The 16,995-nt window shown below is 33.3% G+C and overlaps 2 protein-coding genes across 4 annotated transcripts; both read left to right on the plus strand.

Annotated features, from left to right (window-relative positions):
* Positions 1–900: 900 nt before the first annotated feature.
* LOC102604552 (uncharacterized oxidoreductase At1g06690, chloroplastic) lies at positions 901–7,820 on the plus strand. Its single transcript, XM_006357825.2, has 10 exons — positions 901–1,185; positions 4,483–4,574; positions 4,673–4,713; positions 4,829–4,993; positions 5,080–5,102; positions 5,226–5,297; positions 5,527–5,694; positions 6,404–6,486; positions 6,565–6,627; positions 7,441–7,820. Exons 1-10 carry the CDS (start codon positions 975–977, stop codon positions 7,624–7,626), a joined length of 1,104 nt encoding a protein of 367 aa, XP_006357887.1. The 5' UTR covers positions 901–974; the 3' UTR covers positions 7,627–7,820.
* Positions 7,821–9,872: 2,052 nt separating this feature from the next.
* Positions 9,873–13,440, plus strand: LOC102604886 (transcription factor PIF4). 3 transcript variants are annotated; one of them, XM_015313660.1, is made up of 10 exons: positions 9,873–10,005; positions 10,130–10,171; positions 10,484–10,565; positions 10,672–11,524; positions 11,604–11,702; positions 11,796–11,861; positions 12,156–12,221; positions 12,456–12,764; positions 12,859–12,992; positions 13,193–13,440. In XM_015313660.1, the coding sequence occupies exons 3-9, from the start codon at positions 10,495–10,497 to the stop codon at positions 12,946–12,948; spliced, it is 1,554 nt and encodes a 517-aa protein (XP_015169146.1). In that variant the 5' UTR covers positions 9,873–10,005; positions 10,130–10,171; positions 10,484–10,494; the 3' UTR covers positions 12,949–12,992; positions 13,193–13,440. The 3 variants fall into 3 exon arrangements, with proteins under 3 accessions (XP_015169146.1, XP_015169147.1, XP_006357888.1); XM_015313661.1 differs by having other exon boundaries at positions 13,211–13,440; XM_006357826.2 differs by having other exon boundaries at positions 9,874–10,005; positions 13,206–13,440.
* The last annotated feature ends 3,555 nt before the right edge of the window (positions 13,441–16,995 follow it).

The raw sequence follows: 16,995 nt of genomic DNA on the forward strand, positions 1-16,995 counted from the left end.
CCTTAAAAAAAGAATTAGATATTTTTTTTTAAAAAAAACCTACACTTTTTAAAAAATAAATAAATTTTTCATTTGTTAAATTATTCTTTTGGGCGTGTAAGTTTTGGATTTGCAACCTTATGTGGTGGGAAGATTTGCAAATAAAGAGACGTGTACACACAAATGCCATTACACTAGCGCAACCGATCTTCTCATGTGCGACATTTGTGGCCTAAATTTCAGTCTTATGTAACTATCATTATTTATTTATATATATGTCATTTTATTTTATTTTAAATTTTAAATATTAATTACATGAAAATATTAGGATTAGGAGTAACTATTTTGATATAACTCATTTCTTTTTTTCTTTTCAACTCTAATATATAATAGTTCAATTAAAAAACATTAATGCTGACTCAATTCATCCAAAATTTATACATGCACAAAGTAAAATATTAATATTAAAAGAATGAAACACAAGTACAAAATGTATGTATTTTGTATTTTGGGTGGAATAATGTGGTTAATGAGATGTGCGATTAATCTTGTATAATTCTTATTATTTTGAATTATTTTTTGAAGTGTGAGTTAGATCAAGACCTAATTTTGTTGATATATTTTTAATTGAATTTTTTAGACGTTAAAAATTCTTCTCAGAATTGCTCCCGACTAGAACACTAATGGGTTTCAAATTGGCTGATTTTTGTGTTAGAAATATAATTAGAATATTTTCCCTTTCTATTTAAAAAAATTGAGAAATTTTTTAGTTTCAACTTTTCACATTAACATGTTTAACGTACCAAATTTAAGAATGTTTTCATATATTTTTATTTTTAGACAGTAAGATTCAAAACTCTTTTTTAATTCGGGCCAAAATAATAATAAAAAAATGCCTAATTGTAAGAGCCAGTAGTTACGTGAAGTGACATTTGTGTCATCATACAAATAATGATTCAGGTTCTCACTGCAAAAATAGTTGAAAGTTGATTAAAATGGCTTTGCATTTCAGCAGTGCGTGTTTGTGTTCTTTAAGCCAAATGAGGGGTCAGAAAATCAGAGCTGTTGCAGGAGAGAGTAGTGTTACATTTAACTCAGAAGAAGATAAGGTGAAGCTTGGTGGGTCTGATTTGAAGGTAACTAAGCTTGGAATTGGGGCTTGGTCTTGGGGTGACACTAGCTATTGGAACAACTTCGAATGGGATGGTGAGTTCTTTGAATTTTACAAACTTTTTGATAATTGTGACTATCTCATTGTTAGTAGCTTAGTTGGTTGGTTATACTACACTTTTTTGGTGAGGGTTTGATTCTGTGCCTTGTAATTCTCTCACACATTTCCCCTTTACTATAACAATATTGCAATTGCTAAATCCTGTGAACTGATTCTGTGCTAAGTTTGGGTACACATTTCTTATTTGGTCATGTAAAAATGACTCTTCAAGATTGCTGCTTGGAATCCATAATTTGATCATGATGGGTTTGGGTTAAAAATGAGTGAATTTTTAACACCGATTAAGCCAGAGTTAGTAGCTTAGGAGGAATCATAACTAAAGTACTACATTCGTCTTTGGTATTATGTCCCTCTTTTCCCTTGATATCTTAGTATTGTGTCTGTTAACTCTAGTTTTATATTAGTCAAGGATTTAGTAGGATATTCATTCTGGAAATTTTAGAGATAATACATACATAGAGAGCTGGAGACTCTTGTTTGCTGGTATTGAACGTATAGCTTGAAGGGAATGCCCCAATTGTTCCGAAGCAAAGAAGGAAATTGGATTGAGGCCTAATGGCACCTTTGTGTAATGTTCACCAGCACACGGTTGTCATAAAATCAGGTCAATCTAACGGTAGTGAGTAACCTTGATCTGTTCATTCCCTCAGCTGAATGTGATTTTCTTAATCACAATACCTGTGGCATTTCAATGAGAAACTGAGAGTTTGAAAGGGAAATCGCTTGTTTGGTCGAACCAAGCGAATCCCATGTTTAGGATGAAAAGTAGCTCCACGAAAGATTTATCTTTGAAGGATATGAATCTGCATTTGAAGGGTACAAAGAAGAAGACCTTGACCTGCAACAGATAGAGAAGGATATACTCAATCACATAGAGGTTTTCTCTTGGATAGTAAAGAGTCCCGAAAAAGTGGAGTTGAGAATATCCTGCAGAGCAGAAAAAAAACATGTCATCTCTTATGGACCAGGCGCATTCCTACTTACGTTTCATTTGGGAAAATATATTGATATTAGTTACTGTTGCTACTGGAATTACTGCCGTCGTTAGATATTCTTTTTCCTTTCTGATTCCTTGAAGATAGTCAGGAACTTTATAGCTATTTTGGCCTCTAGCTTGTGACAATATCTTCATCACTGTTTTTCCTCAACGTAGATACTGAGGGTGCAATTGCTATAACAGTTATAAACATGTTAGAAACAACTGAGGTTATTCCTGGCTACATTAACTTCTAAGAAGCAGTTCTATAAGTAGAAAAATCTAGAGTTGTTTCAGCAAAAATAATAAACATTGAAGCATATTGTGGATTGCCTATCTGATTGATGTAGTCTTTGAAGAGTATTCTGATGACACAAATTACACCTCGTCTGCTTTTCACTTTGTCGTCAGTTTTGTCAAGAGTACTCCATAACCATGGCTAATCACCATCCATGGACACAATTCATGAGAAGAGACCAGAGAGGAAGAGAGGAATTTGGGGAAAATCTCTTAACTGATTTCCATTATGAGAAGAATACGTATTTATACAATGAGAGAACAAAATATCTAACTAACTAGTGAGCTGACACATCAACAGAATTGTAACAGAATCTAGGCTTAGCTAACTAACTATTCTAACTAATTAATCTGATTAGACTAACTAACTAATTAGACTAGTATTATAATTAGCTAGATCATAATAAGTTTCCTTCATTTAATGTAACACTTCAATCCTCCCTTGTGACATGTTATGTTTATTTAGAATGTCTTCTTCTCTCATGTAATCCTACCATTTCCCTTAACATCAGTTGATTTGCTAATTCAACTATCCGATTTTTCTTTCCTTTTCTCGTTAAGTAGCATCCAATTTATTACCCTCTTTGTTTATCCAAGTTTTTTAATTTTGATAACCGGAAAATCGCTCGGGACCTATGGTGCACGGTTCAAAACTCGGTGGATAATGAGCCCACCCTATACCCTTTTCCACTTAAATACCAGATATTTAAATACCACATGCTTCTCTCTTACCGCTAGACCAAAGCCCTGAGGGCTCGTATCTTAAAAAAGATTTTCTTGCTTATAGCTTGTTTGACCAAGTTTTTGGGTGGTCGAAAGTGCTTATTTTAAAAAACTGAGGTGTTAAGCCAAGTTTTTGGGAGAAAATAAGTATTTTTGGGAGTAGTAGAAGCTATTTTTCCGAAGCTAAAAAGTAGTTTTGCTCCAAAAGTGCCCTTTTAGAAAAGCTTGGCCAAATGCTAATTGATGCACAAAAATGCTTATTAATTTGATTAGCCAAACACAAACGGCTTCTCATCAAAAATACCTTTTTGAAAGCACTTTTAAAAAAGTTCTTTTCAAAATAAGCTGATTTTAGAAGTTTGGCCAAATAGGCTATTACTCTGCCTTTACCAAGAAAAAAGAGTGCACTTGTATTTTGGCTAACAAGGGAAAGTTTATCCTTTTATTTTCAAATATTCAAATCCAAGTTTGTCTCTATTAGAGCAAGCATGGGCGAGCAGCCTTAAACCAAAGCTAAAATGAAGGTTAAGGAAAATAATCAAGAAAGCTCTACTTTCCGACTGCTATACTTGTTATTTTCTTCTTCCAAACAACCACTGAAAAATTTCCTTTTCTTTTCAGTTTCTCGAACATTTCCATTTCCAGCTTCCTCTGTGAATAGTTATCTAGTTTGGAGAACGGAGAAATATTTTTTCTCAAAGATATTCTCATAGATTTGCACCTAAAAGCTATGTAAGGAAATGTGCGCTAAGGTATGCGATGAAGAAAGGGCTTAATGGTGGGTTCTTTTCCAATGTTGTCCAAGCCTGGATGTTTTCTTTAAAACAGAAAAGAAAATAAGCCAAGGTTTTGCATTTTTATAATATGAAAAACTGGACATACTGTGGAACCAAACAGGATGTAACATTTTCCTTTGTTGGGTAACAACAATATCATGCCTATGGCAAGGCCCACAAAGAGGCTGGGTTGGTCCAGATCGGAGTCATGATCGAACATGATGCTTGCTTGGTGGACTTAGTTAAGAAATAAAGTTGCGCCTTTGCTATCAACCATAGCTTTTGGCATATGATAGTAAGCGCTTGGTCCTAACACCCTCGTATTTTTTTCTTTTTCTGTTGAAAATCTTATGGTAATTACTATTAGCATCTGAAATGTCAGCCACTTTTTGTTTTTCACCTTTTAGTTATTTTGTTTGAGTTGATACCTAGCTTGTTTCGCTTCTCCATTATCATAACCAATATGATTAACTCTTTTCTTTTTACTGGAATGATGATAGATAAGAAGCTCAAGGCTGCAAAGACTGCTTTTGATGCCAGCATTGATTGTGGGATAACATTCATTGATACTGCTGAGGTTTATGGTTCAAGGGTGAGGAATAGTTTTTTACTTTGGCTATTTCTTAGTCTGCTAAATTGTACAAAAAAGGTGGACAATCATGAGAAAACCATTATTTCCTCTACTTGCAGTTCTCATTCGGTGCAATAAATTCTGAAACACTACTAGGAAGGTGAGCTTTGAGTTCTTCTAAATCTTCATTATTTTTACTTGTGGACAAAAGAATATCAATTTGCATGTTCTTCACATTTGTTGTTTCTCCAATATAATTTAATGTTTTGTTTCAGATTCATCAAGGAAAGAAAAGAAAAAGATCCAGAGGTGGAGGTTGCTGTTGCAACTAAATTTGCTGCATTACCATGGAGGCTTGGCCGTCAAAGTGTCCTAGCGGCCCTAAAAGATTCTCTTGCACGTATGGAACTTTCTTCAGTTGATCTTTATCAACTTCACTGGTACGCTTCTCGAGCGCGCTTCTTCGGATAATTTTCTTAAGCAAACAGTCAATAGCTGATAAAAGCTTTTATGGTCTAATTCTCAGGCCAGGAATATGGGGAAATGAAGGTTTGTCATGTCTGATGCCCTTGTTCAATTCAACTAATAAGATGCTCTTTTTAAAAAAGATTTAGTTTATAATTCACATTTAACATAGACAAAGCTTAGTCAATCAGAAAATCCTTTTTACAGGTTATATTGACGGTTTAGGAGATGCAGTGGAGCAGGGCCTTGTAAAAGCTGTGGGAGTATCTAACTATAGTGGTACACTCGTGACTCGTTCTAGTCAATCAAATATTTGGACAGTCCTTTTGATGACTAATCTTTCTTTCTCCCGCCCGATAATATTTCAGATTGTTCTCTTATTAAGGGTGTTATGAGAATATGACTGTCAAATTAACCAAGCATTGTCCTCTTTTTCCAAAAAAAAAATATATATAAAAATTGCCTGCTACATACAATATTTGGCCAATGGAAGTATTTCTTGTTTCAGAAAAGCGTCTTCGCGATGCATATGAGCAGCTGAAGAGGAGAGGTATTCCACTAGCTTCAAATCAAGTCAATTATAGTCTGATATACAGGTTGCCAGAGCAAAACGGTGTCAAGGCCGCCTGTGATGAATTGGGAGTCACGTTGATTGCATATTCACCCATTGCTCAAGGTAAAACCTGATACAACTGTTTTCTTGTGAAGATGTGTTCTAGAATGACCCGATTTATGGCCTCGTTGAACCAGGCATGAAATAAATAGTTAATGAGGTTTTATGCTGTTATTGAACATAAATTTGGAAGCTGGTTTCCTACACTTTTGTCACCCCTGTGTATTAATGATTTATGTCATCACACATGTAAATAATGTTTACTGAAAATGTATATAGACTTGCTGAAAATTCCTCCCTGTAGCAGCCGTCTACTGTCCCAGTTATTTTTGCACCAAAGTTTAACCAACAATACATAGTTAATATTCTTTCCAATTAATCATGCATCACAGTAAAAAAACTGCTAATGTAGCCTAGGTAAAAGGGTTACGGAATACAACCAGTTGGTTTCAGATTTCTATATCAATTTTGAACGGAGGAAATGACGGGAACTACACCCCTTCCACTCTCCAGCCATCTTATTGGCATAGGAAGTTTGTTATAACTCTTATGTCATACCTGCCTTTTCGATTAAATGCAAGTATTTTGCAATGCTCTTTTCATGTACTAGTATGCTATGCAATTTGCTTCAAATAACTTAATGTTGTGCCCTGATAATGATATGTTTCAGCATCTTAATTGTTTTCTGTTTCAAGTTAAAAGTAAGAAAATTCATGTCAATTTTCCTTTGGATTATGCGGCCCAAACTCGTTACATTTCCCAACTTATGCAGGAGCTTTGACTGGAAAATATACTCCAGAAAATCCTCCCACTGGCCCTCGCGGACAGATCTATACTCCTGAATTTCTTACCAAAGTAAGGGCTTTTACTATATTACTAGAGATTATTAAGAATTTCACTTCTTATGGCTCAAGAACTTTTGCTCACTTGCAGTTGCAGCCACTCATAAATAGAATAAAGGAGATTGGAGAAAGCTACAATAAGACTTCAACGCAGGTATATCTTCCTTGTTTCTCTAAAATCTCATGATTTCACTAGCTTAATTCTTCAGGTGTAGCTTTGTTTGGAATGCTGTAACAGCAATCATAGTAGAAGCTGTAAGATACTAATTTGGTTATATCACCTCCATCCCAAATAAGTCATCTTTTAGCATATGTGAGAGTGCAACATGTGATGTGTGGATTAGTGCATGTGATCTTGAGCTAGTTTGGATCGACGAGAAGGGTATAAATGGATGCACCTATTAGAAAAAAGGGTATAGATGGACCCATTATTCACTGAATTTTGAATCATGTGTCAACCAGACCTCATCGATTTCTCGTTCATCAAGAAAAAAAAAAGCCTTCAAGCTTAGTATTTGTCCCCAACACACTTCATTTTCAACCCATTCCATAAATCCCCAACACTCATACCCTCACCTATGTTAGTATTTGTCTAAATTATATACAAATGCTTTTATAATAATATATTTTGCTTACATACCAACAACAACATACCCAGTGAAGTCCCACAAGTGAGGTTTGGGGAGAGTAGAATGTACGCAGACTTTACCCTTACCTCGTGGAGATAGGTAGACTGTTTCCAAAAGCCCTCAGCTCAAAATGCAGCAATTCCAGATACAAAGAAGAAAATATAACAAGTCATAAGAAAACAGAAAGAATTTGCTAACGTACCGAACACAAAAATAAATAAATAATAAAAAAATACTTATTTTTCGGAAAAATACCAAACACACCCCAAATAGTAATGATTTCCAATGAATGGAAGATATTATTTTGCAGTGATTATATATGTTGTTTTGTTTGACAGGTGGTCCTGAATTGGTTGATTGCACAGGAGAATGTTGTTCCCATCCCAGGAGCCAAAAATGCAGAGCAAGCTAAAGAATTTGGTGGTGCATTGGGTTGGAGACTAACCCAACAAGAAATAGACCAACTTCGTTCTTTGGCATCAGAATTAAAACCTGTTACAGGTTTCCCTGTCGAAAAGTTGTAAACATCATTTTTACATGTACATTATTCCCTTCTTTTTTTACAGTGTAAGTAGTGCTGACTTCTGAGTCCTTGTTCTATTGTGTGGGGGAAAAAAAAAGTGGTACTAATAAAGCTGCTGCAACAACATCGTACGTACTCCATGCAATTTCATAAGTGGGGTTTGGAGAAGGTGATGTATATGCCATCTTAATCTTATATCTATCTTGAAAAGGTTGAGAAGAAATTGTTTCTGATAAACCCTTGGCTCAAGTAAAATATGATAAATGGAGTATTAAGTATGTAAAGCAAATATGATAACAAAGAAGAAAATCGTAGCAACAACAAATAATATAATATGATAAGTAACCGAAGTGAAGGAGACAACGTGTAATACGAAAACCAAAGAATAAAATAGAATGAGAGTAATAATAATAATAATAATATTGATAAGGAAGCTAGACAATACTCGACTACTTACTAACTTTTATATTTTTCTATCTAAGATTATTTCCTCGATAAGTTGTACGTATATCATGTTTGTCTAATCACCCCTCCTCATTATTTTATTCGACTTACTTCTACCTCTTTCGGTACCCACCACAGTCAGGAGGAGATCAAAAATAATTATCCCATTATCTTGAATTTTACTTGTCTTCTATTCTTTCTGTCCCAATTTATGTGGCATCATTGGAGTTTCAACCGTCAATCACGTTTTTCTTCAATTAATTTGTTCATATATATCTTTTGAATATTTTAAATTGTTTATTATTGTAATGTATTATACTTTTTGCATAGTTTTCAAATGTATAAATATTACTTCCTCCGTCCCTTTTATATGTCATCCCTTTCTATAAATAGTTGGACCATAGTACTTGTCATTTTATAAAATTTATGCATAAATTATCATATTTTGCCTATTATACCCCTGATAGAGTAGTTAATTAATCTTGATAATGTATTCATCATTTATTATAAAGTTGACTTAAGATAGCATTAAATAAGGGTAGAAGGGTAAAGTTACATCATTTCTTAATGTAAGTGCAAAGTAAAAAGGTGACATATAAAATGGGACGGAGGAAGTATTTCAAAAAGCTTAATATTAGTTGTGGTTTCAAGTCAATGGGCAAAATCTAATTAGTCGTGTTAAAGGTAAATACTAGTAGTATATATGACTGTTATTTTTACTCCTATAAACTTTCCAAAAACATTTTATAACACCTAAAATTGACATATTTTTATAAAATAATGTAGTAACAGTGAGGAATTTTAATAACTCACAATTTGAACTTTTACCTTATTAGCGAGAGTTTAATTTTCGGCTTTGTAATTTCCTACCCTATTTCTCCCATCCCAAACTTAAAAAACGTGGAATTAATTAACAGGCGATTAAGACTAAAACAGCTATCATTGATTATTACAAACACAAAATAATACACTACTTCAATCATAATATATTAATTGACTTAGTTACAAATATTTTAAAAAAAACATACTAATTGAATCATAATATATTAATTGACTTGGTTACCAACATTAAAAAAATACCAGTTCAATCATAATAGAATAATTGACCTCAATCTTCTTGTCTCCTTAATCAACATCATTAGTGTTCCTTGAACACAATAATTAAAAATTATGTACTACAAGTGAAATATACATAAATAATGATTTAAAATAATAGTAAAAATGAGGATAAGTGCAAACGTGGCTAAAGAATTTAGCAGTATTTGATCCACAAGGTGGAAAGGGTCCATAGGAATAGAAAAAAAGAAGATTTCATACAGCTAGGCTGGATGTAGCATTTATATATAGAATTCATTTGAATTCAGTATTTTTAATATAAAATATAAATTTATATATAAAAATTCATCAAAATTATACTTTTTTTTTCCTAATTCGCTTGATTCGTTTTCCTTTTTAGTCCAAAAGAATGACATTTTTTCATATTTAGTATTTTTTCTGTTTTAATTTGTTGTTCACTCAATTTAAAACGAAGGAGTAACAATCTTAATAAAATGATTTGTATCCACATAAACATTTCTAACTTCTTTCATATCATAAATTTCAAAACTCCACCATATGAATTGAGACGAGAAAATTACAAACAATAAGTTCATAAAATTTAAATCTTGGATCGGCGTGGCCTATACGGGGATCCTATTATTGACAGCTAAAGCCACTGGTATTTGCTGTATCCAAAAATAATTCAGACGTCATTTTCTCTTTCATTAATACTATTACTATTAGTGTCCAATTCCAAAAATGATGCTCACATTTGCTGTCTGTTTCCTTCTTATTATTCTTGAACTAGTGAAACAAAGACCACATAGTTTTTTTCCCTGACTTGGTTTGTTTTCCCATTATAAAATTTTGGTGTTTCTTCCATTTCTGAACCTAAAAGGTTTGATTTTTTTTTGCTTCATTTCTTTTCTTAGTCATGTCATGTTAGTTTTAGAAATGGGGTTTAAAAAAGATTGATTTTTTAAGCCATTCTAATTGACTTGTTCTGTTTATGTTGTGTGCAGGTTTTTGGTTGTTTAACTTCTCTGTTTCCTTCTTTCTGTAAGGTATATAAGGCAAAATCTTTCTTTCCATTCTTTCTGTTTATGAGGATTTTCTTGTTTGGGGGGTGGGGTGGGGTGGGGGATGGACAAGTAAGGAAAAGTAGAGGAACTATTGAACTTTCAAGTGTTATGTCATGCTTGTCTATATTTAGTTTCCTTTTTGCTCTATTTTGTATGATCAAGAGATTCACTTTTTCTTGATATAGAAAAATCATTTTTTTTACCCCTTTTGACTATTAAGCATTGAATTTGATGATTTTGAGATTACCCTTTTACTGTGTGCCTAAAAAAACTGTTTCTTTTCTTGATATGCAGTAGTTTTAGCCATGAATCCATGTCTTCCTGAATGGAATATTGAGACTGAACTTCCTGTTCCACATCAAAAGAAGCCTATGGGGTAAATATATATGTGTACTCTTTCTTGATTACATAACCAAAGTATATTAAATTTGTTTTAAAAAAATGATCTTGAATTAGTTTCAACTGGATGGTCTTTTCTGTAGATTTGATCATGAGCTAGTGGAGTTGTTGTGGCGAAACGGGGAGGTAGTATTACATAACCAAACACATAAAAAGCAGCCAGGCTATGATCCTAATGAATGCAGACAGTTTAACAAATATGATCAACCAACAATAAGAGTTGCTGGAAATCAGACTAATTTGATTCAAGATGATGAAACTGTCTCGTGGCTAAACTGCCCTATCTATGATTCGTTTGACAAAGAATTTTGTTCCCCTTTCTTATCTGATATTTCAACAAATCCTCACCTAGGGGAGGAACCTGATAAGTCAATTAGGCAATCAGAGGACAATAATAAGGTTTTCAAGCTTGATCCTTTAGAGATCAACCATGTTCTTCCGCAATCACATCATTCTGGTTTCAATCCAAATCCAATGCCACCTCCAAGATTTCACAACTTTGGATCAGCACAACAGAAACATCATATAGTAGGGGGGAATCAGAAAGGTGTTAACTTTCCTCCACCGATAAGGTCATCCAATGTGCAGCTTGGTGGCAAAGAAGCTAGAAGCAATCTGATGCTGCAAGATATCAAAGAGGGGTCTGTGATGACAGTTGGTTCAAGCCACTGTGGAAGCAATCAAGTTGATACTAGCAGGTTTTCAAGTAGTGCAAATAGAGGGTTGTCTGCAGCAATGATCACTGATTATACCGGAAAAATCAGTCCACAAAGTGATACAATGGACCGAGACACATTTGAACCAGCTAATACATCTTCGTCTTCAGGAAGATCGGGTAGTAGTTATGCAAGAGCATGCAATCAATCTACAGCGACCAATAGCCAGGGCCACAAAAGGAAGAGTAGAGACGGTGAAGAACCAGAATGCCAGAGTAAAGTAAGTTACAATTTGTTTTCTTAGTCTCTTGGCTTAAAGTAAGTTACATCTATCTGAAGTTCCATAATTTGCTATACAGGCTGATGAGCTAGAATCAGCTGGAGGAAACAAGGCAGCCCAAAAATCTGGAACTGCCCGAAGGAGCCGTGCTGCAGAAGTGCATAATCTCTCTGAAAGGGTAGAAGTTGTTGACCTTCCTTTGCATATTTATAGAGTTAATGGCTTTTTTAAGGAAATATACCTTAATCATCAAATGGCTTTCTCTTCTCAGAGACGGAGGGACAGAATCAATGAGAAAATGAAGGCCTTGCAAGAGCTTCTTCCTCACTCTACTAAGGTATGGGGATGAGGAATCTGAGGCTGATTGTACTTTTCATGGACAATATTTGTAGTTTTCATCTGATCATGAAATTGTTAGCATTTGAAAAGTACAAATAGTATCCGGCGGCATAACCTTCATAACACAGAAAGTATACACGATCTTGATTCAATCGGCAATAGTTTCTTGGTTGATGCTAGAAAAGCATTAGTGAACCTTGTGACTGGGATTATTTGGTGCTTGTTTTATACCTACTCAGCTTGCTTTTTCCAGGAATTCCTAATTTTATGTTTCCTGGCTTACTTTTTTCAGACAGACAAAGCATCAATGTTGGATGAGGCTATTGAATACTTGAAGTCACTTCAGATGCAACTGCAGGTATGAACTCATAAAATCATATGGGGTGAGTTAGCGACTGATTTGTCCATGATCCAAATGTTTCTACGTTTATCTTAAGTACAATCACAATGTAAAAATATTCTATACTATCAAACCTGTTATAGAAGGTTATACATCTCAATAGTTGTGCTTATCTTTAAATGACCTATCTGATAGTGATAGTATGGTGAATATAAGTTAAGCACAATGTTCCTTTATGGTGATCATATTCAGATGATGTGGATGGGAAGTGGCATGGCATCAATGATGTTTCCTGGTGTCCAACACTACATGTCCAGAATGGGAATGGGGATGGGTCCGCCTTCGGTGCCTTCCATGCACAATGCTATGCATTTAGCTAGGCTTCCTTTGGTTGATCCAGCAATCCCTTTGACACAAGCTGCCCCTAATAATCAAGCAGCTGCAATGTGCCAGAATTCAATGTTGAATCAAGTTAACTATCAACGCCATTTGCAGAATCCCAATTTTCCAGAACAATATGCTAGTTACATGGGGTTCCATCCACTTCAAGGCACTTCTCAGGTTTGATCTTCCACGTACTTTCATCATGTACACTTGCTATAATTAATTGTTTCCTGAATTCTCTTCTCTTTTTATTTTGTGCTTTCCTTTGCAGCCTATAAACATTTTTGGCTTAGGTTCACATACAGCACAGCGAAGTCAGCAGTTACCGCATCCAACTAATAGTAATGCACCCGCCACTTGAAGAGTTATCACTGAGGATACATACTATCAGTACTGTAAAATTAGGTAAGGGACTTTCTCTTTTGCATTGAGTGCATAAGCTCTGATAATAAGGAGTTTCTCTGTTAGTGACATTTCCAGTCAGCTGGATTTATGATTGTTCGATTACTGTTGTATTTTCATCGACAAGTACTTAGTGCTTGAGTAGATCAACCTCAGAAAAAAAAACACTTGATGCACCAAGAGTTTAACATCTGATTTTATAGTACATTTTGACAGGACAGTGAAATTGCTTCATTTGGCGTAATGTTTATCACAGTACTACCGGAAGATCTTAAGATTTTGGAAGCTAACCGTTCAAAGATGTAAGAGACCATCGTATTAATGAACTTCATTGTATGAGACTTCTTCATATAGCAAAGCTATAAGTTTTATTCTAGTTCGCATATGTAACTTACTGTATATATATGACTAAAGGAATAAGAAAAGAAACCATTTGGTCTTTACATACTGATTTCTTCCTTAATTTTTTGTATATCCCATCATATATATATTTCAATGGAGATCAAGGTTTGCCTGTTTTGTGTGGCTAGCCACGGGCGGATCTAACTTATGAGATACGGGTGCCACGACACCCACACATTTCCATTAAAATTCGCGATATGTATACGCAATGTGGCACCTAAAGTACACAAATGATGCCTGCCATGGTTTAGTGTTGCGTTTGAATTAAGTCTTCTGTTGCTACAGGTAAGTATATATATAAAACATGACACCTGCAGGCTGCAACTTTCAAATCTTGAATCCGCGTTTAGTTTAGCTTCTTTTTTGTTTTCATCTCAATCATATCTTGTGTTCTTCTTTCTATTCAATGAAAAACTAATGAGCTTTCTTCAAATTTTATTTCCCTCCAATTTACCATATACCCTATATTAAAAATAATAATAAAACAATATCTCACCAATGATTATACAAATAGATAATATTAAAATATAAACAACGGTTCATCTAAAATAAAGAATATAAAAACATAGAAAATGGCCCAAGACCCTTTCCCTATTTTAATATAAAAATAATGAAGGGGAATAGTGCAGACAGACAGAAAAGATTGATTTCATTAATTTGCCAATAGTTTTACTTTTACCATATATTATACAAATAAGAATTATTATTATTAAATCAGAAAACGAGCCATCTAAATTTCATCTAAATCACAACTAGCATTTTCCTAGAAGTTAGACGAATCAAAAATAAACAAATGCATATTTGTGGTTCGCTGATTGTCTAGTAAATCTCGAGAATCATTAAAAAATGAAAGTTTCACTGAAAAATAACTTTTTTTGGTGCGTTAAATTTAAAAATGTGCGTTTTTAACGCCGAACTTAATCAACTATAGCCAATCAACTCAAATATCTTCTATGACAATATTATTTTTCATTGCAAACGTTAATGATAGAAAAAATATTCGTTTTTAACGTCGAACTTAATCAACTATAGCCAATCAACTCAAATATCTTCTATGACAATATTATTTTTCATTGCAAACGTTAATGATAGAAAAAATATTCGTTTTTAACGTCGAACTTAATCAACTATAGCCATTCAACTCAAATATCTTCTATGACAATATTATTTTTCATTGCAAAAGTTAATGATAGAAACAAATGTATAAGAGATGCTTTGTGTGATATTCCAAAGATATGTTTCCCTAAGTCAAGAAGAAGTGACCACTATTGTCTGAAATTTTAAGATTTTAATCATGTGTTGGTGTCCTAAGTTGTCTCTTATCATCCCATCATAGGGAAACAAGGCAGATATCTGAGATCTTCTTTAATTTTACTCCATTTAACAACCACAACAACAACTATATAACTCTTTGTTTCAATTGGATAATCACTAGTCCTTTCAACATAACTACTTGAAAATAATTGTACTAACATATTATTCGTACTCACATACATCTATTACAACAACTACGCCTCAGTTTTGGTCAAGTTAAAGTCAGTTATATGAATCTGCACTGTTTGTGTCACTCTTCTTAAACTTGTCTCGGTCCAATATTATAAAAAGGAATAGTTTCTCAAGCACTCTAAGCAGTTGATTACGATCTATACTGATATTAATAATGTAAAGATTAGCTATCATTATGAGTATTTGAATTGTTGTATTAAATGAATTAATTGGATGTAGTAGAATGAACTAATACTAAATATGATTGAATTAGAATAAGAATAGTATTGGTATACATAGGTTTGCTATGTATATTAATTGTATGAATCGATTAGGGTGTATAACTAATACATTCCAGTCCCAATAAGTTGACAACTAATTTCCAATTAGGTATCCAAACAAATGCATTTCCTTATCAAGGTGCAACTAGCTATAGCTAGATTCATATTGACTAGTGTTGATGCAAGTTGTGCTTCACATGCAACACTACTTTTATAGATATATATCTAAAGTGAGAAAAATACAAGTTGATAATAAAAACCATTAATTCAAAGATAGTGGTCATGTGTGGACCAACTACTATATTATGTCTATCTCTTTCTTGATGTTAGAGAGTTGGAAAAGATTGATGCCTCAATAATGGGATCCACCACTTGTAAAATTGATGCTATATATCTTTGTTTTCTAATGGTCCACAAATTCTCTCTACCAGTTACATTTTACATCTCAAAGTTCATGTCAGGTCATGTTCACAACAATTCCTCTAGCTACTTGGACAAGACTGATCAAGAATGAGGACAAATGGTGGAACTCTAAGACTAGAAAATGACGGTGACGGATAAAATTTCATAGCTAAGTAATAAAAAATTTAAGCTAATACCATTTAGTTATAGATTAGTGATGAATTTTAAGATAATTTAATTAGCTAAGAGTGATGAATTAACTTTAAAATATCGATAAATTTCATAACTAATTAATTTCTAGTAATTTCTAAAACAAAGATATAGATAGGCATCACTCTTTGTTAAGTCTCTCCCTTGTCAATGATTTCCCTCCTTTCCATCCTTAAAAATCTTATTCTATGATTCCCTCGGCCTTTTGGGCTGAGCTAGGAGGCGAACAGGATTTATTTAGATCGTCTTTGCTAAAAACTTACAATATATATAGACGTTGAATTTTTTTGATTTTATCGTGTGTTTATTGATTTTTTTATATATTTTAAATTTATTCGTGAAATCATGGCTTCGACACTGACTTAGCTTCGATTTAATTGCAAAAGTAGTACAAGTTTGGATGTAACATACGTGCATTCATCTCACGAGTTTGAATCTTATTGTATAAATTGAGTTTAATTTTAAGTAAAAAGGATAGAAAGATAGATGCTTTATTCACAGATTCTCTTGCGTAGTTGGAATCATCAATTTTCTCGATCATAAAAAAAAAATTGTTCTATAATTATTAAGAGCCATGTGAAATTTACAAAATGTGTAACATACCAATTTTCATGGGTAGTTGGAATCATTAAATTTCTCGATCATGGGGTTTTGGGTGTGGGTGTGTGTGTGTAGGGGGGGGGGGGGGGCAGATTCTATAATTATTAAGAGTCATGTGAAATTTACAAAATGTTACCATACCAATTTTCATGCGTAGTTGGAATTAGGGGCATGGTATAGTATGATACGGGTATTTAAAATTTTGGTATTGTAATTTTGGTATTCAGTTTTTAAAATTATTATATCATTATTATATTAATTTAATTCAGTATGGTTCAATATTTTGAAGTTTGGTTTTGGTACTTTGCGGTATGGTAAATTGGTAACGATAATTTGTTCAACTTCTACTAATATATACTCATATAATTGAGTATTATGACTTCGACAATTCAAATAAGGATCTCAATTGTATCATACTAACAAATTACACATGTAGAATAATATATATTCAAAAGAACGTACAAACAACTCCTTTTTGTTAATCAATTACATTCAGTCAAAATATAGTAGTCAAAGTTTTAACTTCTACACATTTAGTTTATTCTAATACTAGATTACATATTTGTTAGTATTTTAATAATAGTAATAATAATAATAATAATATATATATATATATATATACACAC

The sequence above is a fragment of the Solanum tuberosum genome, unplaced genomic scaffold, assembly GCF_000226075.1.
Source record: "Solanum tuberosum cultivar DM 1-3 516 R44 unplaced genomic scaffold, SolTub_3.0 scf00250, whole genome shotgun sequence".
Lineage (NCBI taxonomy): Eukaryota > Viridiplantae > Streptophyta > Magnoliopsida > Solanales > Solanaceae > Solanum > Solanum tuberosum.

What these genes read in the sequence shown, in the direction of transcription:
- LOC102604886 (XM_015313660.1), top strand. Translation starts at nt 10,495, where the DNA reads ATGAATCCATGTCTTCCTGAATGGAATATTGAGACTGAACTTCCTGTT. An exon ending in CATCAAAAGAAGCCTATGGG is followed by an intron (nt 10,566 to 10,671) that starts GTAAATATATAT and finishes TCTTTTCTGTAG; the next exon opens with ATTTGATCATGAGCTAGTGG. An exon ending in TGCATAATCTCTCTGAAAGG is followed by an intron (nt 11,703 to 11,795) that starts GTAGAAGTTGTT and finishes TTCTCTTCTCAG; the next exon opens with AGACGGAGGGACAGAATCAA.
- LOC102604552 (XM_006357825.2), top strand. Translation starts at nt 975, where the DNA reads ATGGCTTTGCATTTCAGCAGTGCGTGTTTGTGTTCTTTAAGCCAAATG. An exon ending in CTGAGGTTTATGGTTCAAGG is followed by an intron (nt 4,575 to 4,672) that starts GTGAGGAATAGT and finishes CTCTACTTGCAG; the next exon opens with TTCTCATTCGGTGCAATAAA. An exon ending in ACAATAAGACTTCAACGCAG is followed by an intron (nt 6,628 to 7,440) that starts GTATATCTTCCT and finishes TTTGTTTGACAG; the next exon opens with GTGGTCCTGAATTGGTTGAT.